This window comes from Pagrus pagrus (assembly GCF_965226575.1).
Source record: "Pagrus pagrus genome assembly, chromosome: 4".
Lineage (NCBI taxonomy): Eukaryota > Metazoa > Chordata > Actinopteri > Spariformes > Sparidae > Pagrus > Pagrus pagrus.
This window is the reverse complement of record NC_140188.1, coordinates 6072354-6096412: the sequence shown is the minus strand read 5'-3', so window position 1 is coordinate 6096412 and position 24059 is coordinate 6072354. Positions and strand designations below refer to the sequence as shown.

General features: G+C 40.6%; 1 protein-coding gene across 6 annotated transcripts in view; it reads left to right on the top strand.

Moving 5' to 3' along the window:
- tenm4 (teneurin transmembrane protein 4) overlaps positions 1-24059 on the top strand; it is a 156918-nt gene that overhangs the window by 127849 nt on the left and 5010 nt on the right. For all 6 annotated transcript variants that reach the window (XM_084351717.1, XM_084351716.1, XM_084351715.1 and 3 more), the window contains 6 exons: positions 2040-2917; positions 7324-7496; positions 10031-10266; positions 15387-15683; positions 17717-19331; positions 21459-21601. In XM_084351717.1, the coding sequence (XP_084207843.1) occupies positions 2040-2917; positions 7324-7496; positions 10031-10266; positions 15387-15683; positions 17717-19331; positions 21459-21601 (3342 nt within the window). The remainder of the gene's footprint in view (positions 1-2039; positions 2918-7323; positions 7497-10030; positions 10267-15386; positions 15684-17716; positions 19332-21458; positions 21602-24059) is intronic.

Below are 24059 nucleotides of genomic sequence, written 5' to 3'. Positions count from 1 at the left end.
GGGATGTGAGCTGTGTGTGATGCTCAAATCTGTTTTTCAATCAAAGGTGGACAAGTGCTCTGCTTGTGAAAAGTGGCTGGGATTCAAGAGCGTGACCAATGCCAAGAGTGTAGAAACATTCAAGTAATGCCATGTCAATTATAGGTTAATTATTGTGTCAGCATTGACCTTTAAATTAGAAAATTAGGGATATGTGCTGACGGCAGGTAAATAAAACCTTTAAGAGTGCTTGCAGACATTTATCAGAAAGCTGTTGGCTGTGAGCAACCTGCTACTCTGTGCAAGTTGTCATATTTTGTGTTTCAGGACCCCTTTTTTTGTGCTATGTATTGCAGAATAGCACGTCAAAAGAAGTTAAATTTACTTCCTCAACCTTGACTTTTTTTCCACATTTATCAGTGGAAACCATTTCCCTGAGGCATTTTAACTCCCACATGATTGCAAGTTGAAAAGCCAGCATTTTTTTACTGAAAAGCTTTTGATGAATTTATTTTTAATGACTGGCCAAATAGCATCTCTATTGTCCACATTTTAGAGTTATGCACACTCACAAAATGAACTCATTATGTTGCATTGGTCTATTTTATGTAGCGTTCTACTCACTTAGCCTACTTACAGGATACAATCTAGATTTACCACAAGCAAATGTGAATTTCTAATAATAATTAAAAGAAAAAGAAAAAAAAGCTAAATGGAGTATGAACTTATGTAATTCACATGAAAATGTACATTTCTTCTGTGGAAATGTTCATCTATATTTTAAAAAGGTCAATCACCTGTAAAAAAAAAAAAAAAGAAAAATGTCCTGTTCTTATTATTTTATTTTGACATAAAAAAAAATATTCACATGTGAAAATAGTCAATCACATGCAAAAATGTGGAATTCTCAAGTAATGAAGCACATTTCATGTTATTACATGTGCCTTGTTTTGTTTCCACATGTGGAAATTCTAATCTACATGCGATAAAAGCCAATCACATATAAATGTTTGTAGTTCGCATGTTAAAAGGTAAATCTCACATGTGGACATTTCATTCACATGTGAAAAAAGCCAATCACTTGTGAAAATTTCTAACTCACATTCACATATACACATGACCAAGTGATAATAATATGTATGATATGTAACTTGGAGTCCATTATGACACATTAATCAACCATAGTAATAGCTACATGAATTTATTCACCTTCCCAAACTCCAATTTTAGGACAAAGTATCCAAAACAATGTTAAGGGTGCTATCATATAATAGGTTACCTTAAACTTGAACCTGTCTTTGTATTTTGGTCCAGGTTTTAATCAGTCTCCTTTGTTGGTGCTCCAAGGCTTCTATTGAAATATGGCACTTCATATTATGTTCCTAAGAGATCCTCCTGGGATCATAAGTGAGAGGGAGACCAGTAAATTGGATGAATCCAATCATTCCAATTTGTTAAAAGCCTGATACATTGTTAGCAGAACAATAAGTCATAATTTAGGAGGCCAGAGGCAGGCTCGGCTTTCATTCGCTAAGTGTGCTCCAGTTTCTTTTCAAGGACTCATGCAATCTCTTGTCATTACAAAATTAATAACCCAAAGCAAGGAAAAACAGTGACTCAGTAGAGGTGAAGGATGCAAAAGCCCAGTCCTCACAGTATGTGTCCAGACTTCTCACATGATCAATTGCAGTGTGCTTTTTTCATTTAATCTGATCATTTGAATGATCTCTCCTTGTTCTGCCCTTCCTCACCACTATTCTTATCATCTTTGATCTTAAAAATCATGTTTTTGTGTTTCCCCTTTTAACAGCACACCAGCTGCTGTTCTCTTCCTTATCAGATAATACATCGTTTCAAAAAATGTTTTTGCTTCCAGCATAAGCTATGAGATAGTCCATCCTTTTCACAGCAGCCTATCTTTTTTGTTAGCAGTTTTCAATGATTCTTCCCTTGAGGGACTGTTTCCCTCAGATAAAGTGAAAATGTGTGGATCAATAAGAGTTTGCTCTGTTTTTTGTGACCTGAGGCTGATATTCTTGGTGTTTTTTTCTTCCTTTTAGGTGCGTCTTGAGTGGCCCACAGACCTGGCAGTGAGTCCCATGGATAATTCCCTATATGTTCTGGACAACAACGTAGTACTCCAGATCTCAGAAAACCATCAAGTCCGTATCGTAGCAGGCCGACCGATGCACTGCCAAGTGCCTGGGATTGACCATTTCCTCATGAGCAAAGTGGCCATTCATGCCACCCTGGAGTCCGCCAATGCCCTAGCTGTGTCCCACAATGGCATTTTGTACATTGCTGAGTCAGATGAAAAGAAAATAAACAGAGTACGACAGGTGTCCACCAATGGAGAGATCTCCTTGGTTGCAGGGGCACCAAGTGGCTGTGACTGCAAGAATGACGCCAACTGTGATTGTTACTCTGGAGATGAAGGCTATGCCAAGGATGCTAAGCTTAATGCGCCCTCTTCCCTGGCAGTGTGTCCAGATGGAGAGCTGTATGTTGCAGATCTGGGAAACATTCGTATCCGCTATGTGCGCAAAAACAAGCCCTATCTGAACCCCCTCAGCATGTATGAGGTGTCCTCTCCCATTAATGATGAACTCTATCTGTTTGACTCTAACGGTAGCCACATTTTCACACAAAGTCTGACTACAGGAGACCACCTCTACAATCTGACTTACACAGGAGCAGGAGATCTGACCAGCATTACTGATAAGAACAAAAACACAGTAATCATCCGACGAGACACGACAGGATTGCCTCTGTGGCTGATGGTCCCAGATGGACAGACATTCTGGTTCACCATTGGCACTAACAATGCCCTTAAAACCGTTGCCGCCCAGGGTCAAGAACTAGCTGTAATGACCTACCATGGAAGCTCAGGACTTCTAGCAACTAAGACGAATGAAAATGGATGGACAACCTTCTTTGAGTAAGTAATATTAAGAAACATTTGCAAAACACGTTTATAATCCTTCCACCCAGATTCTGGATCAGAGCTGATTATAGATTACCGCTTCTCCCCAGAGAGCAACTAAATAGATCTGTTAAATCTCTTAAATCCTATATACAGTTTTCAAGTCCTTCCTGGCATATCTGAATTCCAAGCTCTGTATCTGTGGTATCACTTAATGCTAAGATGCTTAAGGGAGTGACTGTTTAGAGTTGAAGACATCTTTGACATCTGGGTTTAGTATTTTGGCACACGAGCTACCTCCTTATACCTTGATGTCTATGTCACTCAGAATACAAGACCTGTTGAAGTATGGGTGTAATCCTATTTGCTGTTATCATACCAAATAGGATTATTGGATGATATGTTACTCATCTGCACCTTTGCTTGCAGTGACAGCCTATAGACCATAGCTTGTTCGGAGTGGTGAGGGACAGCAACAACACATATCTGCTGGCAAGCACATTTTGCCCGTAGGACTGCGACAAGGCTTGGCAATATAAGCATAATAGAATAGCCAGAGGTAGCAATTGATTGAGGCAAACTACACATTGTGAAAGAACAATTGAAAACACCCCCACATGCTGCAGCATTGGAGCGTAGGATTTCATGTTCTTGTGACTTCAACGGAGCAATCTGTCCCTTAGCTTAACACAGTGTATCAAGGGATACTGTGTTAACTGGATGTCATTCCAAAAAGTGTGATTAAGCAGATTGGCTGGTCAGACATCTGTTACACCTCACTGGAGGAATATAACACTCTGACACATAATCAGATGCTCTGTTTAATCTGAGCAGACATTTATCACCTGTGTTTGATTTGGTTGTCAAACGAGATGGTTGCATAGGCTTTTCTCAAGGTAGAGTGAATTGCCTACGGCTTCAAACAAATCCAGTGGGTGGCTGGAATTCTGAATTATGTCTCTTTGACTTTCTGTAAAATTGCTGCTTGTAAAATTAGGATTGAGAATTATCTTTCCTATTAAGTAAAGAAAAGAGATATTATAGCACCAGTGATAGATGGACACACAAGCAATACTGTAAATGTTCAGGAAATCCTTAATTCTCACCTAAATGTAAAAAACCCAGACAATAAGCACAGCATTTCCAGGCTGTTTTAGTCACACATTTATTATTTCATAACATTAGAGTTTGTGTGTAAGAAATGGGGATACTGTGGCGTGTGCAGATATAATTCATAAATTCGATCATTGTTAATGAATTATCATCAGCTTGAGTGATAATGTATGCAAACATACAAATGTATCAAATAGATTTTTAGTGTAATGAACTGTTTGAGAGTTGATTACATCTGATAAAACACAAAAAAAATCAATACCTCAGTTTGTTGTTTTTAATTAAAAATGTTTGTAATCATTCACTGAACAACAGAATCTTTGAGGTTGATGAAGTGATCTGCTTTTAGCATCACACATTTCCACTCTAAGTTGACAAACAGTGGTATGGAATTGCCAACAACTAGGCAGTTTAGTAGTTGGTGAAACTCTGTTGATGACAACAGCAAAACTTCTGACTGATGATAGAGCTACACTGTATCTATCAAATGTCATAAATGGGACAAATTGTGCAAATAGTATTTCCCTTTAATAAATACAATTCAGGAGGCCGGTTTCCCACCATTTCCTGCAGGAATTATTACAGAGAGTTATTATTATTATTAGTTAGAAATATATATATTTTTGATAACACTAATACAGTAGAATTAAATACTGTATATTAGCATATATACAATGTATGGTTACACTCAGGTTTCATACAACGGTATACCTATATAAATTATATGTATAACAGAGATAAAATAAAGAAAAGGAATTATTTCATTTCATGTTTTTCCATTTCAAATTAAACAATGACTTCATATTAACCTACAAGCAAGTCACATCATCCAATGTTTAATTTAGACCCAATAAAGAGTGTTTGTATTTCTTGAATAATTAGCTTTGAAGGTCACTCCATCACCTGAGGGTCAGAGCCATAATTTGCTGCTGTCAGAATTGAAAAGGGAACCTCCATTTATCACTCCTCGACGAAGTGCGCAGCTAAAAATGTTTACACATAATAATTAATTTGTTCTTATGTCGTCTATCATATAGATTGAAATTAACTTGTATGACTGCAGAAACAACACAAAAGAATCACTAGAGAGCAAAACACATCTGCTACCCAGCCTTTCTGTTTTAACCCTTGGCAGCATCATCTGACATTTAATATTTATGCAGATGCTCTGCTAACTTCTGAATGTTTTTTGTTGTACTGATAAGTTCTTATGCTTAAGGGTTACAGTAAATCTTTTAAATGTCATCAATGTCTTGCAGTCTGGAGGATTCCTGATATTTCTCTTATCGTCCAATTAACAGGGCAGTAATTCATTTAGTAACAAATGTGCTTAAGCCTCTGGGTTCCAGCAAATGCTACTTCGTAGATTAAATACATCAATAATAACGGCTAAATCATATCAAACAACTGTAGAGTTGAAGCAAAGACTTGGCTGTTGCCTTTATATCATCTCCACAGTCACCAGTCACATTTTCTAAAACTCTGAGGCAGCAAGAGGAAGTGGAAATATGAGAATAACTCACAAAACTGAGGTTAGGTATGCTGGAGGGGACACTGATGCGAAGTGTCTGGCCTATTGTTGGGCCCCAGCGTGAAAGGTCATAGAGCTAGCATGTGACACAGAGGTGATGCGATCCAAACGGACTCTTGGCCATTCAGGGGGAAAGCAGTCCTCTCCTTCTGCTGAGCACCCTGCCCCCGCATGCCCCCCTTGTCCACAGAAAGCAAGCTAATAGGCAGCTGAGTTGAAGCAGGGAAGAGCCATTAGAGCTCAGCGGTGAAGCCCAAGGAATGGCGCTAGCTCAAAGCCCTAATTGAGACGGAGAGAGTTTGGGTCAGTGATCAAGCTGGGGCATGCAGCGTCACTATAGAATGAGATTTCTGTCTTGTGGACTCTGTCTTTTGTGCAGAGGTGAAGGCAAACAGGAACAGTCTCTTTGTCCAGTGAATTGAACAGTTAAAAGTGGTACTGTGCAGATAGCGTGTAACTTCTAGTGCTTTCATTGCAAAATCTTTGACTGTATTATGAACACAGGGGAATGTTTTTGTTATAAAATGTGAGCAGTATCAGAAGAAATCAAATGCTTAGATATAAATTACTCTGCTATTTAGTATTTCCTGAAGTGAAAAGGTTGAAATGTATCTATGAATCCTAGTCTCTAGTACAGTTGAGATCAGATAACATTTATCTCTGGGAGATGATTCCTCTCCCACTCTTCCTTTCCATATTGGATATTTGAGATGGCAGCGCTGAGGAAATATCCGTAAACCAGCACCCGCCATCTCATTTATTAGAGGCTTTATTATGGCAGGCAGCAACATTGTAGAGGGCTTTCCAATCTGTATTCAGCACGCAGATAAAAGTCTTCATCCTAAGTAATGTACCGTTCACTCACTCCCATTCTGGAACACTGGCAATCTGAAAGATTTCAAATTGTTCTATGCTGATGTGCTCTCTGAGCGAAATGAAACAATCTGGCCACTCATGTTCCTGTATGTGATGAACTGACTGATTTGTAGGCTAGGGAGATGCTGCATCTCTCCAAGGATTCGCACCTCAGTGCTCCTATTTCATAGACTGTATAATGAGATTAGGTGATATCACTAATCTTTTAAGCTAATAAGCAGTTTTCCAAATGCGAAAAGGTGTGAGCTTGCTCGTCTTGGCCATGACAGTTTTTCCGTGTCAATAGTTGTGTTTTGTTTGTTTTTTTCCATTGTGTGCCTCTGCCCTTAAAACCACACTGAGGCACATTTATATTAATGTCACATTGTCATACTGTTGGAAGAGCTAGAAAACTCCAAACTTATTGAACTTGTTGGTGTACCCAAGTAGTTCATGAACAGGGAACTGCAGCAGCAATGATCAAAGGTGATAGTTCTGAGTTTTATTACCTTAGGCTGCCAACATCGATGGATTTGCTGCTGTTTTTACTGCCTGTGCTGACACATTTCCACAATTTGTGACATCAAGAGGGAAATATCGGACTCTACAAATACTCCCGATACCTACTTATAATTACCAACAGAGCGGTTTATCCTCGACAGCAACTCATAATTACAGTGAATCTGAGATGACAGTGCAACTCATTAGTCGTATTTATGCACCTACATGCATTAATGCATACCTGACCTGCATTTATGATTATGTTTGCTTCCTTGTGATTCGACAAATATCAACAAGGCTCAGTAAATGTTTCTTGCCTCAACACTGTTTATGATTCAGCTGTAGTTATTGTTTACACGCAGTTTAAGATGACATGCCCCTCTTTGCCTTTTTTGAGTCACATCAATGTATTTCTTTGTAGGTATGACAGTTACGGCCGTCTGACTAACGTCACTTACCCCACGGGCCGAGTGAGCAGCTATCGTACAGACGCCGACAGCTCAGTCCGCATCCAGACAGAGGGCTCCAACAAAGAGGATATCACCGTCACCACCAACCTGTCAGCCTCTGGCACCTTCTACACCCTCATGCAGGGTGAGTGTCTTTTACTGAAGCTCACAAGTGGAGCATGTGATTTTTAAGGTATTTTGTGTCCATGCAGTGCCAAAAGCTTTAACTTCACTTCAACAACAAAATCTTTTTTGTTAACGGTACTTACCTGCTGTATAAATGTATGACCACGTTCTGTTAATATCATAAATAGAATCTGCATTTTGCAAACTTTCATTTTTATTTGTTTACAACCTTAATTCCAAGAAAGTTGGGATGGGACGCTGTGTAAAACGCAAGTCACAGAATGTGATAATTTGCTAATCAGTAAACAGTACCTGGGAAAATAAAACCAAAACTTTATCTAGGGGTTAATTAAATATTAGGTTTTATGATTTAGGTGAGCCGACCTTTTAAAAGAAGATGTAACGTCTCACTCCTTGAATACAGAGCTTACTCACAGGAGTATTTATTGGTCCTCTGTTGTTTTAATAAATTGTGTTGTGCAACTCCGATTTACCACAATGGAAGTATATATTGAGTTTCTGTCAGAAAACATCATTTATAAAGCACGATGCTGGTGGCTATACGAGATCCTCCAGGTTTAGGAAATGAGTGAGAAAGATGAAGGCAGAGGGCAGACTGATGTCGTGGCTTCATCCACTTGATTTGTCTCACACATTTTGGCATTCTTATATCCTGTTTAGTGCCTGACCAATTGCTTCATTGATTACCCGTTGATAGCTTTGAACTTTCTGGACCTACATCCATTTTTAAAAGACAGCCCTCCTACACCCCAGAATTAAATGCATCCCTCACCCTGGCCCTCCTGACTCACTACAAAGCTGTGTCTGAAATAGAAGATGACAATCTCTGGTTACTCACTGTTGCTCAATGGACTGTTCACCTCCATGTTGTGACCTTGTCTTAGACATCTGCTTGTGAGAAGCGTGGCGCCAGGAACTCTGCTGTTAATTAATTCACTATTGTCTGCTTTGTAAGCTTGCAACTGGGTGATCACATAACACACGAATGCACCACCTTCAAGATACCTTTCTGGTCATCTGTTGTGTTTGTCTTCAACACACCTCAGGGTTGTTCATCATGTTGTCGTTATGTGAAGCTGATACCTTTAAGATTCAAGCAAGATTTATTGTAATTGTCTTTCAAATTGTAGTTCAACTCCAATCAGACGTCTTCAAGAAATAGTAAAAGATATCAAATATCACAAGTCAAATTTAAATACATTTTATACCTTCAGTGAGTTGAAAAACAATTCAAGTCATGAAATAGAGATGCAAGTGTGATGTAGTAGGTGTGGATTACATACTTACTTACCTCTATAGAGCCAAAAGCCTAATGACTGAGTAATTCATCATCCTTATTTGTAACTGATAACTGAAAATGATGGTCAGGTGCAATGTTCCATCATTGGTTTTGTTTAAAGCAGACTACAACCTCCTTTACTGTCGGTCCAAGGCAGATACCTCCCCTGGTATGCATACATCACCATGAACTCCCCAATTCAGCAGTATTTTCATCTTCATCTGATCTCGGAGGCGTCCTTTAGGTAGGGTCTGCCCCAGAGGCTTTTGGTCAACCCCTGAAGTGTCTGTATGATGGAGAGACATAACGGTCAGTGCGAGGTCAGCCCTGCCTCCTCTGCCCACATCTGTTGTCTGTGCAAAAGAAAAAGGATACAAAACTCTCAAACAAAATTTTCTCACACGATTTTTATTGTTGTTCTCTGTGCAAATAAGAAATCTTCACAGCCACCTTGCCATGACATGTTAACATGAGGAAATTATAGTGTATGTTTTGATTTTTTTCTGTTAAATGAAGTCAACTCATGAACATAGTGTTTGACAAGCCATTAATTTTCAACTGTTCTTAATGAGAATAATATTAATCCTGGTGCCTGTCAGTCTACTGACAGGAGGCGAGAAGGAGGCATTCTCTGATGAATGTACATGAGATGCTCAGTGGAAACATTAGTCACTGGTCTGGAGCTGGTACACAGGCTGTCGTCACCTAGGGACAGTAACAGACAGGCTCAGATTTATCCCTTGTGAATGTGTGTGTGTGTGTGTGTGTGTGTGTGTGTGTGTGTGTGTGTGTGTTTGTGTGTGTGTGTGTGTGTGTGTGTGTGTGTGTGTGTGTGTGTGTGTGTGTGTGTGTGTGTGTGTGTGTGCGTGTGTGTGCGTGTGTGCGTGTGCATGTGTGTGTTCACCCCGCCTTCTCTGTGGCCACAGGCAAGCTAGCAGCTTTGATAGTTTTCATTCCCCCGTATCCTCGAGGCTGCTGCAACAGCTGTAAAACTTTACTTTACTGGCGCTGTGAAACCTCTCGCTATTGATCTTTGTTGTCACAGACCCAACATTATCGCAGGGGTTCAGTTAAATACTGCTGCTAAAGGCTTTCTTTTTGCTGAGCAGCCATTTTAGGTCATTATGTTTGTGTTTCACTGAGATGAATACTAGATTAAGTCCTCTTACATCAGCTACAAGAAGCCCTGATTGTTTCTCTTATTCTAATCCTAATCATAACCGTTTCCTCCCATGCCCTCTCTACACCCTCAGATCAAGTCCGGAACAGCTATTTTATTGGTCTGGATGGCTCGCTGCGGCTAGTCTTGGCTAATGGTATGGAGGTGTCCCTGCACACCGAGCCCCACCTACTGGCCGGCACCGTCATCCCCACAGTCAGCAAGAGGAATGTAACCCTGGCCATCGATAATGGCCTTAACTTGGTGGAGTGGAGACAGAGGAAGGAGCAGGCTCGTGGCCAGGTCACTGTGTATGGACGCAGGTTAAGGGTAAGCATGCTGCATTGCTAAAAGTGACTGGTACTTATACAGACTCACAAAGGAGCGACTGTTAAAGGAAGGACGGGTGTGAGGAGAATTTCTATCTTGCAAAAAATGGCATTGAATTTCAGCTACCTCCTTTATACGACTGCACTCACTCCGCAATTTAGCCTTGACGGACAGACTTCTGCATTCCTCAGTGTGAGTTTGAGGTGCAGGCTAACAGATAGCAGCCCTGTTCGGTGGGAGACTCTTACAGGGCTACATTCAGACAAGCAGTAGCACCATGTCAACAAAACACCAAAAGCTTGGATCCCTCCGTTTGCAGAGTAGTGTCCAAGGTGGACATTTAGGGAAAACATTTAACATGGCTGAACCTTTGTAGTGTCACCTGGCAACTCACTGTACAGGCCAGTAACTTAATGCACGCTTCCTTGTAGAATACCCTTTAACATGAATGACATAAAGTACTGTGTGCATAAAAATAAAACTGAGATAGAAATTGTGCCTCATATTATTGTGCAGTGTATTTATATCTGATAGGCCTTCAGACTCATGGATGTGTTGGTCAGATTCAACTTTGTGTATCATATGCATTGTTCTCACGTCTACCTATAGCAGCACGCCAACACCAACACAACCAAAGTCTAGTTTTGGATAAGCAGATTTTTTTAAACACAGGTTAATCCACTAAAATCAGGCAACTGGCTGACTGACTGAATCCACAAGACTATAAAGCTTGTTTTAAAAGTCTTAATCCATAACATTCTGAATTAGACACATCGTTTTTTCCGAAGCTGATGATTAGAAGTAGCTAAGGAGCTAGACATCTCACTTCTGTCTCATCTTGAGATGTTAAGAGTCAGAAATGCACAGTACCAATCAGGCCACTGACAAGGCTAGGGTAGTAACACAGAAGCCACTGACAACATAACAGTGGTTACTAGTAACTGTCTTGTACTTTCAAACTCAGAGCCAACTGAACAACATTTGAGGGCTGAGCACAGAAAGAGAACGGATATGAATTAACAAGTGTTAATTAACAAGTCTTAACTTCAGCGCTGGAGTTGATCAACACCAGTGACTACTGCAGAGTCATTTGATGCGGGAGTGATGGCCGATTACAAACAAAAGCCAGATGTTAGTGGGTTAACCTAACCTTGCAAAAATGACACGGTTACACACAGATTATCAACAGGTCCTTTTTCATAATGAGATAAACACAGAATGTTTGACCATAAAGCATCTAGAATGACCCAGTGGAAATTCCCATTAACACAGGGAGCATCTATAAAAAATGTGTCCTGATTGATTGGCTTGCACTGTTTTTTTCTTGGCTTTGCAAGGCAAATAACAACTTTGGTTAAGTTGTCTTCCACATTCCCTGGGAGGCGACACAGCTAATGGGGAGGTGCCACTTTGTCTGTCATTGGCTGTTCATTTAATGGCCCTGTTGTCCCTCTGGAAGTGAAAGCTTCTAATGTATGTTACAGACAATGGCCCCAGGGGTGAGATAGGAAATGGGAGCAGCCTAATGGCAAGAACAGAGGGGATGAACAGAGCTGGAATCATTGAGCGACCTTGAGTGGCATGTCAAGTGATATTACGTGGGTGGTTGGATGAGTGTGTGGCAGTGAGGAGGAGGGGGCGTCTCGAATATAGAACAGAAGGATGCATGAGAAACGAAGCAAGACAACTGTGTGGCTCTGACGTCACGTGTCTTTCTTGTGCTCGGAATTAGCGAAGATGCAAAAGTGTATGGGTTGTTGCTGTTTGTGTTTCTGTCAGTGTTTATTTTGTGGACATGACACGTGCATGTGTTTGTTGTATTGTGCTGCTTGTGTCCTAAGGTTTAACGGATCACTGCTTTACCCAATTCACGGTGACACGTGCCACTTGGGTTCACCCCCTTCCAGCCGCACACATCGTGTATGATTTATGATTTATGTTTTTATGATTTATGCTGCAGAGCGACAGTAACTGTTTTTTTCTAAAGCCTCCTTTTAGACTGAGTAGTGTGCAAATGTACATTAATGAGAGAATGCTTTTGGTTGCCACTCTGCCATAGCAAGAATCTTCAACAACTTCAGTGTGGAATTAAAAAGAGACAAAACCGTCATCTCTATATTAGCATTTTAGTATCATCATAGTGTCTTGTAATGTAGGGCTGTTTGTTCAGAAGAGGCAACACTTAAAAAGATAGAATTTGTTTTCTTTGATTGCAGTGTGAGAATAAACATGACTGATGTCATTGAAGAAAACAGAGTAATAGTTGAATTAATCATGAGAGGCGATGAAAGGCATTTCACTTGGTAACTGACTGATTGAGATTGTCATTTGACACAGAAGTCATTGATAATGATTGAGAGATCAGATGTTGTGATGTTTTATGTCGAGGACAGTTTAAAAATGTAACATTGAAGGTCTAATGTACTGTTACAGTCTCTGTTCTGTCTCTACACATCTCTTCTTCTTCTACACATCTTTGAGAATTTCCTTTTAGAGGCGATGTCCAATTTAAAATAATTCCTCTTGAGTGGGTTTCCATTCTCATGGGATCTTGGGATCTCTGCTGTAAGAGGTTTTTTCCACCTTGTTGAGTCTTTGGCGAACCAGATCCTGGCATGAGGAACTTTCTCTCTCACTTATACCTTATTGCCTGTTGGGAGCAATCTCAATACAATCTTTTTGGACAGACAGCTGCACCTCTGCTGCCTGTGAAAGACTCTGAGTCCAGTGTTTAAGACAGGGCCAGAGCAGGAGCGGTCTCAGTTCCAGTTACTTACTGTATCTGTAAAAATCTAGGTAGTTTAACAAATCACTGTCAAAATGCTGTAGTAATTTCACTTTTGTTAGTGAGGTCTGACACTTTTTATGACAGTAAGTGAAAGTAAAGACAAAACAACAAATGTCGACGCCCTATTCTTGTTTCTAGATTGGAGGACCCCTACCATCAGTCTTGAGGCTCAAATTGCTTGTGTTGCTCCAAACCTTCATTGAATCGTGGTCCTAATGAATCTGTTGCTTTTAGTGTAAAGTAATCCTCTCAATTAGGTATCAGTGACATTAATTGCCTCTGGTGTAATTGTCCCTTCACAGATGAGAGACCTAAGCATGCTTTTCTCAATGTGAGATTGAAAAAGTGAGGCTTCACAGCAAGCCCCCCTGCGACCTGCTCTGTGGAATGTGTCTGGAAAGTAGCCAGAAGCAGCTTTCTGAGCTATGATGTTTTTAAGCCTTGCCAAGCGTTTTAACAAGCTAAATGGTTGCATATCTGAAGAGCAACTGTGTACATCAATGAGAGGGGAAAAAAACATGTTAAATAATACAGAAACAGGGGGGCATAGTTTTAATTATGTCAGGGATAATGCCTGGTGAGGTGTCCATTATCAGGAATTTATGGACAACGTGGAGGCCAGAGTCTTTTGGATGGTTGCCTCCATGGAGTCCATTCATTTTTGATAATGGACACCTCAAAGAGCATTATTCCACTCATACCATGGTCACTTGTCAAAAGAAAACAAAAAAAACATTAATTTATATTTTCATGAGTTGTGCGATCAAATTCTAAAGTCGCCTGAGGGTTTGACTAATCTAAACGTTATCTCTACTCCAGAAAATAAGACAAACCTTAGATAGGACTCTGCAACAGGAGATATTTCTAGTTCGCTCAGCTCATACAAACCTTTGGCGATCAGCCATTAGCCTAGAAGCAAACGTTGGATTGGCAAGATTGAAAATCACATTGACATTGGCTACAGTGGACAAACAGTAAATATAATTTGATGGCATGTTTAACAACAAGACTAGCTAGCCATCCATCTCATTTTTCCCAAAACAATATCAAGATTTTCCCGAAAAAATAATTAGCCGTGTGTACTGTCGCCCGCAGTCTGAAGTAGCAAGTTGAATAGCAGACCAGATGAGAGATGATCGCTTTATACCAATAAGTTCAGAGGGACGTCGAGACTACTTGCATTTGTGTTGCAGGTGCCATCTTGTGGAGTTCATAGAATAAGGAGCTGAAGGCCTTAATTGAGTTGGTCTCTTATTTCAACTGCATCACTGTCATCAAAGTTGTCAAAGGTTAAAGTCACTCATTGTTGTAATTAGATGTTAGATTTATTGTAACATGTTGCAATAAATTGTAAATGGAGGGGCTTTGAATGCATCCTTGTTGCTGTGGTTACTAATTTTAGATACAGGTTGTAACCCATTAAATTAGACGTTGGAACAGACAGGTGTCTGTTTAGACACCCTGCAGCCAATCATGGTATAATACCAAAGACCTCCACAACCACATTTGTCCAAATCCTCCATATGGGGATTGTATGAAGATTTCCTCTTAGTTACAGCTTAAGGCCCTTTTCTCCCTTGATTTATTTTTCCTCTGTAGCTTCTACTTATAAAGGCTGCTGACTGAGAAACGTAGCGTTGGCCTGTTGGTTGATCTTTTTGTCGACAGCACAGGAGCTGCCTCCGCAGTTAAGCCTGGCAGCAGGTTGGACTCTGTGCCGACCTGAACATGGCCTGAAGGATTTACACGCTTCAGAGCAGTGTCTTTCTGCTCTGATCACAGTGAAGCCATGGGTCACTGTGTGCAGCCTCATGCATTCAAAAGAGGCAAAAAAAAAAATGTGAAGTGTCATTTAAACAATGTTCTGAGTCACCCAGGAGAAGAATTGATTTTATTCTCCTCTTTTCCAATTTACGGAAATGGCTAAATAAAATGAGAGTCATCTTCGCCTGGTAATTCTTTTCAGTAAGCAGCGAAAATGAATTTAATGATCAATGTGGCTCTAATGTTTCTTGCATGAATAGGCAACTCCCACTAAGACTGTGCTGAATTTTTACACAAACAAAGAAATATGGTAATTCTTATAATTTCATCACTTCAATAGCTCCTGCAGTCCTGAGATACAGCTCCTCTGTTGTAATTAAAAGCTGAGAAAGGAAGAGTATAAAATAATCACTATGTGATTAAAGCGCTGCTCATAAGGCCCCACCTCAGAAGGGCAATGCACCAATTCTTCTGAATCATTTTAAACTTCCAAACATGTTTATTCCCTCTCAATGGATTAGCTGTGGTCAAATTGAATGTTTCTAACACCCTGCATTCTCTCCTATAGGTTCATAACAGGAACTTGCTATCACTGGATTTTGACCGAATCACCAGGACAGAGAAGGTCTATGATGACCACAGGAAGTTTACACTACGGATCCACTATGACCATGCTGGGCGGCCCACTCTGTGGGCACCAAGCAGTCGTCTGAATGGAGTCAATGTCACCTATTCCTCTGGAGGGCATGTGGCAGGTATCCAAAGAGGTACCATGTCTGTACGCATGGAGTATGACCAGAATGGCAGAATCACCTCTCAGATATTTGCTGATGGCAAATCATGGAGCTACACTTACCTTGAGAAGGTATGTATTGTTGTTTTAATGATGATTAAATGGTATATTGCTGCATTCACATGGATACATGCAAACACCTCCTGGACAGAACAAAACAAACAATGGTTCAATGGTGACGTTGTATTGTTTACAAAAAATGGAATCAGATACATTAAAGCGTCTACAACAAATGTTTTTGTTGATTCTGGCAGCTCCTGTAGATAAAAAGTTATATGAGTGCCATCGTCCCCTGTTGTAATGATCTTGATCTCCCGAGCATGTGTTTTGAGTGAGTGAGTGAGTGAGTGAGTGAGTGAAGGAAAACTTATTTGTAATACTATTTCTTTTTAACAGCTATTTGCAGGATGCATGCCGATGCGGTATCTATTTGTGGCTATGTAAGATTAATAACTATATAATGATGATGCTGCGCCGCATTACCGTACCACCAGCAAAGCAAATAGCAACCATATAGAAATAGTCAATCTTCTCAATGATGGCCTTGTTTCCTTATGTAGGTCATATAAAGGTATCAGTTTTTCAACTTAGACTGTTTCATAACCAATTAAAAACTCCTTGTAGCGCATTTTTTTAAATTATTTTGTGTCTGTTATATGTAATTATTCTAGTAATGCATGAAACTATAAAATGCTGCTTTCTCTCAGTATTCTACTGCAAACTTAAAATTAATGTTATATTTCCTCCAAAACATAAATTACCACCTAAATGTTATGTTAAATTATTCATTTCAGACATAAACATTTGAAGAAGAGCGGAACAAACAAAATAATTGGCTTCTAGTTGTCTTGATCATCCATGTTTTGTCCTTGTATGAGGCAGATATGTAACATCCAATTGTACATTTTGTCAAGGCAAAAAGTTAAAATATTTTCACCTACTTTACATTACTGTTGCTGCTTTTCTCTGACGGCCTCACCTAATTTTACCATCCTGCTCTCGTCCACTGAAATAAAAACCGGTAGCCGTCTGCCGTCTGCCTGAATCCATGTGAATGCAGAATTGGTAGGGACCTGTTGTACAGATAAATTCTGAGGTATGTCTGTGTAAGAACCTTGACAGGAGATTTTAGACTGAAGTTAAAAGTTAACTTGTAATACTGCAGCAGTATTTGTGCTGTGTTATCAGGCTGTGGTACAGATATCAGCAGAAATGTAATTAAAACCTGTCTGGTGCGCTGCAGACTTTATACTTTGTTACCATAGTCTGACAGCAAAGCTCAACCTGAAATAGCTCTGAAGAGAAGAACAGAGTGAACTGTCACTTTCGACTCACTAATTCAAGGCAAGACTGTTGTGGAGAAGGCGAAGAGCTGCGATTCCCCAGTTTAGACTTGTAATATGAAAATGGCAGCCAATAACCTTGTTAATAGTCTATCGTCCCTTTTCAACGACCTCTAAGTGCTGGCAGCCTTAGAACTGATTTAAACACTCATTTATTGGTGCAAGAAGGGTGTGAATGGAGATTTTTTAGATTTGCAGGGTTGTGAAAAATTCAGCTGCCTCTTACTGTTTGGATCAAAAGATCTCACAAATAAGAAACAAGAAGCAGCATGTTTGTGAAATCATCTCCAAAGGAAATCTTAATGTCACAGGAATATCACATACTCCACTTTCAGATGGGAATTAGGTTCGGTCTGAATCAGACTTGCATGCATAATCTGTTATAGCTTTTGACATTTTGCTTGTCCTTTTGTGTTATACCACTGTCTTTCAAGTGACAGTATGTCGTCACAGTATATAGGTTATGCAAGGAATAGATTCAAATTAACTTTCTTTCTTTTGTTAGTTTTATATAACTCATATTATGTATTTTTTATATTCCAAATATCTGTCTAATTGTAATAACTGGTGATAAAGTAATGCTTGTGTTCAATCATATCATATTTGAATTTTAAACTTGTATATTATTTTGTGAAACTGCGCATTTATGCAAAGAGCAAATATATCGAATACATTGTATCGTGACACTACTATATGTAATGAATCTCACACTCTAATTTAATTGTATCAAAGACTGACTGACTGTTCCTGTTCTCTTTACAGTCCATGGTACTGCTGCTCTACAGCCAGAGGCAGTATATCTTTGAATTTGACAAAAACGATCGACTGTCCTCTGTGACCATGCCCAACGTGGCACGGCAGACACTAGAGACCTCCCGCTCCATCGGCTACTACAGAAATACCTACCGGCCCCCTGAAGGGAACGCTTCGGTGCTCCAAGACTACAGTGAGGACGGCCAGTTGCTGCAGACCACCTACCTGGGCACAGGCCGCAGGGTCATCTACAAATACGGCAAGCTTGCCAAGCTACTGGAGATTCTCTATGACACCACACGCATCGGTTTCTCCTACGACGAGGTGGCAGGCATGCTGAAGACAGTCAACCTGCAGAGCGAGGGCTTTACCTGCACCATCCGCTACCGTCAGATCGGCCCACTGATCGACAGACAGATTTTCAGATTCAGTGAAGAAGGCATGGTCAACGCCAGATTTGACTATGTGTACGACAACAGTTTCCGAGTCACTAGCATGCAGGCTGTCATCAATGAAACACCGCTGCCAATCGACTTGTACCGCTATGATGATGTGTCTGGCAAAACAGAACAGTTCGGGAAATTTGGAGTGATCTATTATGACATAAATCAAATTATCACCACAGCAGTGATGACCCACACCAAACACTTTGATGCCTATGGACGGGTGAAGGAGGTCCAATATGAGATCTTCCGCTCGCTCATGTACTGGATGATGGTGCAGTATGACAATATGGGCCGAGTGGTGGCAAAGGAGCTAAAGGTTGGGCCTTATGCCAACACCACACGCTACACATACGAGTATGACGCCGATGGTCAACTTCAGGTGGTCTCCATCAACGACAAGCCTCTGTGGAGGTACAGCTATGACCTGAACGGCAACTTGCATCTTCTCAGTCCTGGAAACAGCGCACGCCTAACCCCGCTACGCTATGATATCAGAGACCGCATTACTCGCTTGGGAGATGTCCAGTACAGGATGGATGAGGATGGTTTCCTCAAGCAGCGCGGGAACGATTACTTTGAGTACAACTCAGCTGGCCTGCTGGTTAAAGTATACAACAAAGTAACCGGTTGGAGCATCAAATACCGTTACGATGGCTTGGGCAGGAGGGTGTCCAGCAGAAGCAGCATGGGCCACCACCTACAGTTCTTCTATGCTGACTTATCCAGCCCCACTCGAGTCACCCATATGTACAATCACTCCAGCTCTGAGATCACTTCTCTGTACTATGACCTGCAGGGACACCTGTTCGCCATGGAGCTTAGCAGCGGGGATGAGTTTTATGTGGCCTGTGATAACATAGGCACCCCTCTAGCTGTCTTCAGTGGCTCAGGCCTCATGATCAAGCAGGTCCTCCATACAGCATTCGGGGAAGTTTACCTCGACACAAACCCCAGCTTCCAGCTCATAATCGGCTACCAGGGAGGCCTGTATGAGCCACTCAGTAAACTGGTCCACATGGGCAGACGGGACTACGATGTCCTCGCTGGCCGCTGGACAACACCCGATCATGACATCTGGAAACGTCTCAACAGCCGCCGCATTGTGCCATTCAACTTGTACATGTTCAAGAATAACAATCCTCTCAGCAACAATGAGGAGATAAAGTGCTACATGACTGGTAAGTTCACTTAACAGACTTCTGTTTTTTACAGAGGATTTGATGAAAGAAATCCCCCTATCCTTCCTTTGCAGAGAAAAGGGGAAATAGAAGATATTGTGTCACAAAGTTTCAAAATGTCAATAGAAACTACGGCTTCCATCCTCCGCAAAGTAGCAAGCTGCAAACTTGTCAATGCGACACTTAAAGCCTTTAGGCAGTATGTATTTGATGCTCAAAACCAAGATTTTCTGTGAAGTATTCCTCTTACAGCTGTAATGAAAGTAAGAATAATCATGCTCTAAATAATCCAAAAAATTATTTGAATTGTTTACAGGTTAGTAACTGTACATAAACATGAGTTGGCAGATGTTTAGTGAGTCCCGCTGGAGCAATCAATGATGCATTTAACTTGTTTATGGTGGTAAAATTACATGTGTGGAGGGGGAGGAGAGTGCACCATATCTTAACCCTGTGAAACGGCTGTTGTTTGCAGCTTAGCAAACAATACTCATTTCACGTTTCTCTGTCAGATTTGGTGTTTTTATTCTAAATAACAAGGCACAAATGGAAGAACAGAGTCTGCCAAAATTAAATTGAAAAGCAGTGTGCTAGAGAGGCTTTTAAGAGCTTCCTCATTGGGACACTGAGGTTGTTTTTCTGTGTGTGTGTGTGTGTGCGTGCTTGTGTGTGTGTGTGCGTGTGTCCAGTGGCTATCGTTTTGAAAGTGCTCAAAGGGAACAATGCTGGTACAGCAAAGCCCCCTCTGTTGTTGAACACTCAGGTCCCTTCCCAGAAATATCACATCGTTTACTGTTGCTTTGTGGTAGGGAGGAGGTAAATGGCAGTGAAAGCACCCCAGTGGAGAAGGAGAGCACAATGGATCCATAGAAACCTTAGCCAGGGCCAGTTGTATCAACCTCTTTGGCTGGAAGGAAAACAACATTGTTAAGGATACTCGGTGAATACTCTGTGGTTAAATCAATCGGCTTCAGCCAGATCTCATTCACAAATGGGAGATTTATTTTTCTATGTTCATCCTGCATTATATAAACTTGATAATGCGTATGCTGGGTATCAAATAATCCATTTAATTCTATTTATCCTTTATTCATTTACCTATAGACAATACTGAGCAGAAAAATAGTCAATTTTTGTTCAGGTGGAGTCTGGGCTTCTATTTCTTTCTGTTCAACAAAGCCATTTAGCCGGCTGCCAAACAGAAAGGCGTTCAGCTTCACAGTCCACCATTAGGGGCTGACTGGCATTTGAATGCTAAGCAGACTGTTAGATATACTGTAGTGGGTCTGCTTCAATTGTGATTGATGGCACTGACATTTCCATTCCTTTCACTAAATTATCAGGGTGCTTTCATTGTCCTCAAACAAATTCTTATTTAAAAAAGCTTTGTCAGGTGCCACAATGTGGCAGTGCCAATCTGTGACAAACTTGCCCCCCAAGTGTCACAGCAATGATTCCCCTGTCCATAACAAACACACTGAAAGGGGCAAGAAACAAATGGCTCAGACGACACAGGCTTTTGCTTCCAGTCATGTATCTTTCTCTGTGATATTCAGAATTAATAACACCTTATCACACTGGCTGGCAGGAGCACCTATAACCACAGCGCTGGTGGCTGCTATTAGACGATCCACATTATCGTGATTACACGGATTTGAATCCCGGACACGTCACTTTCTACTTTTTCAGCATCTCATTAGAAAAGAAATTATTGCAGAAGAACCCGCTGAGTCTTCAAAATATCTCATGTTGAAGTCTCGGCTGCTTTAAAATGACATGAAATTATAGTATATAATTATCAGCACCACAGACACTCAGGAGTCGCAGGCATTTCTGGGACCCAGCTGTGTGTCATTAGCATGGCACCTGCAGGAGTGGACATGAATCATTGCCACCATCTCAAGTGTTTATTACAGCTTGTCCACTTTCACAAACAAATCAAGTGCTCAGACTGAGCGAGGAGTATTTCAAGGAGACAGCCACTTGACCGCAGAATGTCAACTGTTAAAATTGAACAAATCAATTCCTAGTGTTTTTATGGTTTCTCAAGAGACAGAAATTATTGTTTCTATTAAGATAGCAGTGCATGTAAATCACTGTTTTTATGTTTTGATCCCTCTTCTGCAGATGTGAACAGCTGGTTGGTGACCTTCGGCTTCCAACTGTACAACGTCATCCCTGGCTATCGCAAACCGAACACAGAATCCATGGAGCCATCCTACGAGTTAGTCCGTACCCAGATCAAGACACAGGAGTGGGATAGCACCAAGGTATCCCCACCTTTCACCTTGCCACAGATCATCTTCTTTTACCTCAGCTTCCCTCCCCTCCAACATCATTAGCAAATAGACATGCTCTGTGTAGCCAGACTCCCAGAGGAGCTGCCAGCTATCAGGCCAAAACACAGCCCAGTGAGCCAGGTCCCTGCCCCTAGTCCCCATCTTGGGGAATGGGGTCAGGCTAAACAGCTCTTGTAATTGTCCTGCCATTAGGGAAATTCACTCTCCATTCCCCCCACCACTGGCCATTGATTTCATCTCAGTCTTACACTGTTAGCCAAGGTCTGAGAAGTAGTAGACATGCTCTGATTCCCGCGTTTATCAGCCCTTTTAAGATGCCTCCAACTCAACTGAATTATTGAAGAGGCCACTGTTGTCTTGGGTTTGGTTACAGCTAGACTAGTGAATGCCACCCATCAGGAGGCCAGATTCATGTTGAGCGACACTCTGGCTGCAACCTTAACACTGTGGGTATTTGTTGTTATAAAACATTTGTAAGCCTACTGAGATGATACAAGACAGGGTTATCTAAATCGGTGACCTCTGATCTGCTCAGCCAACCATAATAGGCAGGCACAGCAACTGGGAATAATAAACAGAGACAGCAGTGATAGTCAAAATATGCTGCAGTACCATCTACTGTTGGACTTTCATTCTGTATACTTGAATTTAAAGCATTTAAAGGTACAGTTTGCCCCAAAATAAAAAATACATATTTTTCCTGTAATCTATAGTGCTCTTTGTCCATCTAGATTGATCTAGTGTGAGCGATATCGGCTGTAGAGATGTCTGCCTTATCTTAAATATAATGGAGTGAGATGGCACTCGGCTCGTGGTGCTCAAAACACCATTAAATCCATTTGAAAAACTCAACAGCAATGTCTCTTTCCAGAAACATGACCAGGTTACTCAAGATAATCCATAGACCTTGTTACAAGCAGTTTCATGTAGGACCAGTTTTATTTCTACGGATGTACATCTCCGAATCGTATCACTGTGCTGAAGGAAGCCTTCATTTACTTATAGACTAGAGGCCATATTAATTATATTAATGGCATCCTCAGCTGAGCTGTTAGCTCTGTTAGCTAGCCTCTCATCCATTAGTAGGTGGGGGTCTGTGCAGTGGTACGGAAAGAAAATAGTTCTTATATAAAAGAGCTCATACCAAGGACCGTGAATTATTTTAAATAATCTGGTCGTGATTTCTGGGAAAAGACATTGATGTTGACTTTTTCCAGAATTTTTTGCACTTTGCGCACCACTAGCTTAGTGCCATCTAGTTCCATTAGATCCAAGAGAAGGCAGACATCTCTAGAGCCAATATCTCCAAAACTTGTCAGCTCACACAAAACTATCTAGAGGGATACATTTTACAACAGGTAAGAAAAAAATGATGTACTTTAAATTTAGGGGTCCTTTTAAAAAAAAAATCAAAACGCAGACACATTTATTTCACATCCACAATCATTTCAGAGTTTTTACCCACTCTTTTTCTACCTGTAAAATTGAATATATTGTCAGCATAACCCTCATTAATATTATTTAATTCAAGTGTTAGCTGAAAAGAATAGCATGTGATTAAGTGCTCCAATGTGTTTTATATAAATTTAAAGTCATGAAAGGAATTTCAGTCTCCAGGCATTTCAGTACACCATAGTCAATTACACAAGAAATGAAACACTTATGAATCCTCACTGTTATTTTACAGGTCATATACAAAGTGTAAAACCATGATAGCAAGAATCCCAGTTACTTCTAGCACATACCACTTTGGGAGGGTGACTGTCAAAGCCTCCTGGGACTGACTCATGCATGCTGCTTGTGCCTGACACTCCACTGAGAATTTCTGAGCTCACCCAAGGTGGCGATCTACAAAGGAGCTGCAACGGAGGAAATATCTAATTGAAGGCACTCCAGTTATTTCCATTTCAAATATCCAAGAGTGTATATATGGAAAGTGGTGTAGATTAAAAATAATAAATCAGCAGACATGCAGTTACAGTTCTGACTGAATCAGACCTGACAATTTAATCAACATTTTCAAATGTCGGAAAACCATAAATCAACAGGCAATTTCATCCTTTTTCAAAATGACTTAATAAGTTTAATTGCTAAGGAAATCACTCTCTGTATGATTGCACACTTCATAGCAGCAAGCCAAAGTTATCAGGTTGTTTCCATTTTTTACCATCAGTTTCTTGGAAGCACGTTGTGCCATTATATTCAGTTTGTTTGTGTATGCTTCATATGGAAGCACTAAATAAAAGTAGGTCCATTTGAGTAATAATATCATTGAAAGCTAATTTTTCATCTACATACCCAGCCTTTCAAGTATATATTCAAGAATTCCCATGATACAGCACACTGTAATATCTCTAGAAATCATGTAACTGAGGCTTTAAATAGAAAAGTTAGCCTAGATTTGAAGGTTTTACTCATTTTTGTAAGA